The sequence below is a fragment of the Tupaia chinensis genome, unplaced genomic scaffold (genome assembly GCF_000334495.1).
Source record: "Tupaia chinensis unplaced genomic scaffold, TupChi_1.0 Scaffold000622_1, whole genome shotgun sequence".
NCBI lineage: Eukaryota > Metazoa > Chordata > Mammalia > Scandentia > Tupaiidae > Tupaia > Tupaia belangeri.
Window position 1 is genome coordinate 7,138,836 of NW_006160142.1, and position 2,300 is coordinate 7,141,135.

The 2,300-nt window shown below is 39.8% G+C and overlaps 1 protein-coding gene across 14 annotated transcripts in view; it reads right to left on the reverse strand.

Annotated features, from left to right (window-relative positions):
• CCDC88A (coiled-coil and HOOK domain protein 88A) overlaps window positions 1-2,300 on the reverse strand; it is a 157,122-nt gene that overhangs the window by 102,053 nt on the left and 52,769 nt on the right. For all 14 annotated transcript variants that reach the window (XR_001371182.1, XR_001371181.2, XM_014591800.1 and 11 more), the window contains exon 5: window positions 1,459-1,517. Coding sequence is in view for 12 of the 14 variants with exons in the window: in XM_014591800.1 (XP_014447286.1) it covers window positions 1,459-1,517 (59 nt within the window). In the remaining 2 variants the exon portion in view is untranslated. The remainder of the gene's footprint in view (window positions 1-1,458; window positions 1,518-2,300) is intronic.

Here is a 2,300-nt window from a genome sequence, read left to right on the forward strand (position 1 = left end):
GAACCTTCTTTAAAAACTTAGGGCGGGAACCAGCAGTTAGCGTAATGGCTATGTCACTGGACTCCCACGTAGTCGACTGCGGTTCGTGTCCCGGACCCAGTGGCTTAAAACTCACACTGGTTGCGTGTGCGTGAGTGCCCAAGATCCCGAGAGGAGAATGGCGGAGAAGGGATTGCGGCATGGCATCCCCCCTGGGGGGTGATTTCTCACTTTTCTGTCTCTCTGTCTCTATTTGTCTGGTGAGCGCATGCGCCCTATCGCAAAAATAAAAATCTCTCCAAAAAAAAAAAACCTTAGGGCTACTGGAGCCAGCAGGTGGGCTAGGGATTTAGGGCGATGGACTCTGACATTGCCAGCTGCGGTTTGAGTCCTGGACCTGGCGGCTTACTTTTTCACTTTCTCTCTCTCTCTTTCTCTATCACTCTGGTCAAATTAAACAAATAAATAAAGTTAAATAAAATAATTCTTTAAAAAAAACTTAGAGTCAGGACCAGCAGTTGGCGTAAGGGCTATGTCGCTGGACTCCCACGTAGTTGACCGCGGTTCAAGTCCCAGACCCAGTGACTTAAACTCACACCAGGTGCATGTGTATGTGCGTGCCCAAAATCCAGAGAGGAGAATGGAGGAGAAGGGACTGAGGTGTGGCCATCCCACCAGGGGGGTGATTTCTCGCTTTCTGTCTCTCTGGAGAGGGCATGCACCCTACAACAAAAGACTTCCCAAAAAAACCAAAACCAAACAAACAAACAAAAACCTTAGGGCTATTAAAGTTTCATGGTGAGAAAAATTACAGATTTTAAATATGATGATGATAATATAACTGAAGGTCAAAAAAAAAATAAAATAAAATAAGTGTTTTTCTTTAAAATGTTCTACTTAGAGGGACCAGCAGTTAGCGTAATGGCTATGTCGCTGAACTCCCATGGAGCTGACCGCGGTTGGAGTCCCGGACCCAGTGGCTTAAAACTCATGCCAGGCACGTGTGCGTGCGTGCCCAAGCTCCCGAGAGGAGAATGGAGAAGGGATTGTGGCATGGCCATTCCCCCTGGGGGGTGATTTCTTGCTTTCTATCTCTCTGTCTTTCTCTGTCTGGTGAACGCACATGCCCTATAGCAAAAACTTCTCAAAAAAAAAAAAAAGTTCTCCTTAGGAAGTTACAGTTACTTAAAATTTTCTAACATAGGGGATAGCAGGTGTTGTGTGGTTAAGTCGCTGGACTCCCACATGACTGACCCAATTCAAGTCCAAGACCTGGCAACTTGCTTTCTCACTTTCCCTTTTCCTCTCTCTCTCTCTCTCTCTCTCTGGTCAAATTAAAAATAATATTAAATAAAATAATTCTTAAAAAAATTTTAACATAGACTTTGAAAATCATTCTTAAGTATTTCAGAAATGAGGCCTGAAAAAACACATAAAGAAGTTATTAAAATGAAAATATGAAGAAATATTTTAACTTACCTGAACTGCACAACCCAGTAAAAGTAAAAGCAGCTTTTTAACTTCTTCTGTTCCTTGTTCTGAAATAAAAACAATTACTCTTCAACATTTTGCTCTATTTCAACAATCCTTCTTATGCTGGGAGAATCACTTCTAGAGGTAATATTCAGAATAAGTTGACCAAAGAATTGTTTCTATAAGCAAATGGCAAATGTAGCAATCGTAGAAAAACTAGGCAAACATCTCAATTCTGAAGGGCTGTAGCACAAACAGCCTTCAAGGCTCTATGTGATAATTACACTATAAATTCACTCCATTTCCACAAATTATTTTATTAGATCTGCCTACCAAATTATGACCCTACAAATTAAGTTGATAAAGGACATGCCACATAGTCAGTCCAAATGACTCCTACTAGGTCTGGCTCCTCTTAAGCCTATACGTGTTTTCTTACTAAAACACAGATCTTAGATGATTCATCTTCCTATAAAATTTAAATAGCTTTCCACTATATAGGTTTACAAGTATCAGAACCTTACATGTCTGTTATGATGAGACTGGTAAAATAAATATACATAGGGGCTGGCAGGTGGTATGGTGGTTAGGGTGCTGGATTTCCACATGGTCAACTGCAGTTTAAGTCCCAGACCTGATAGCTTGCTTTCTCATTCCCCTCACCTCTGGTCAAATTAAAAATGATAATAATAATAATAATAGATAAAATTAAATAATTCATTTAAAAAATGTATATAGCAAGCAGGATAAAAGTCAGTGATCAATAACAAAACTTAAGAGAATATTCCCTTACAGCATTCAACTAAAATTTTCTTTTTCTTTTCTTTTTTTTTTTTTTTTGGGGGGGT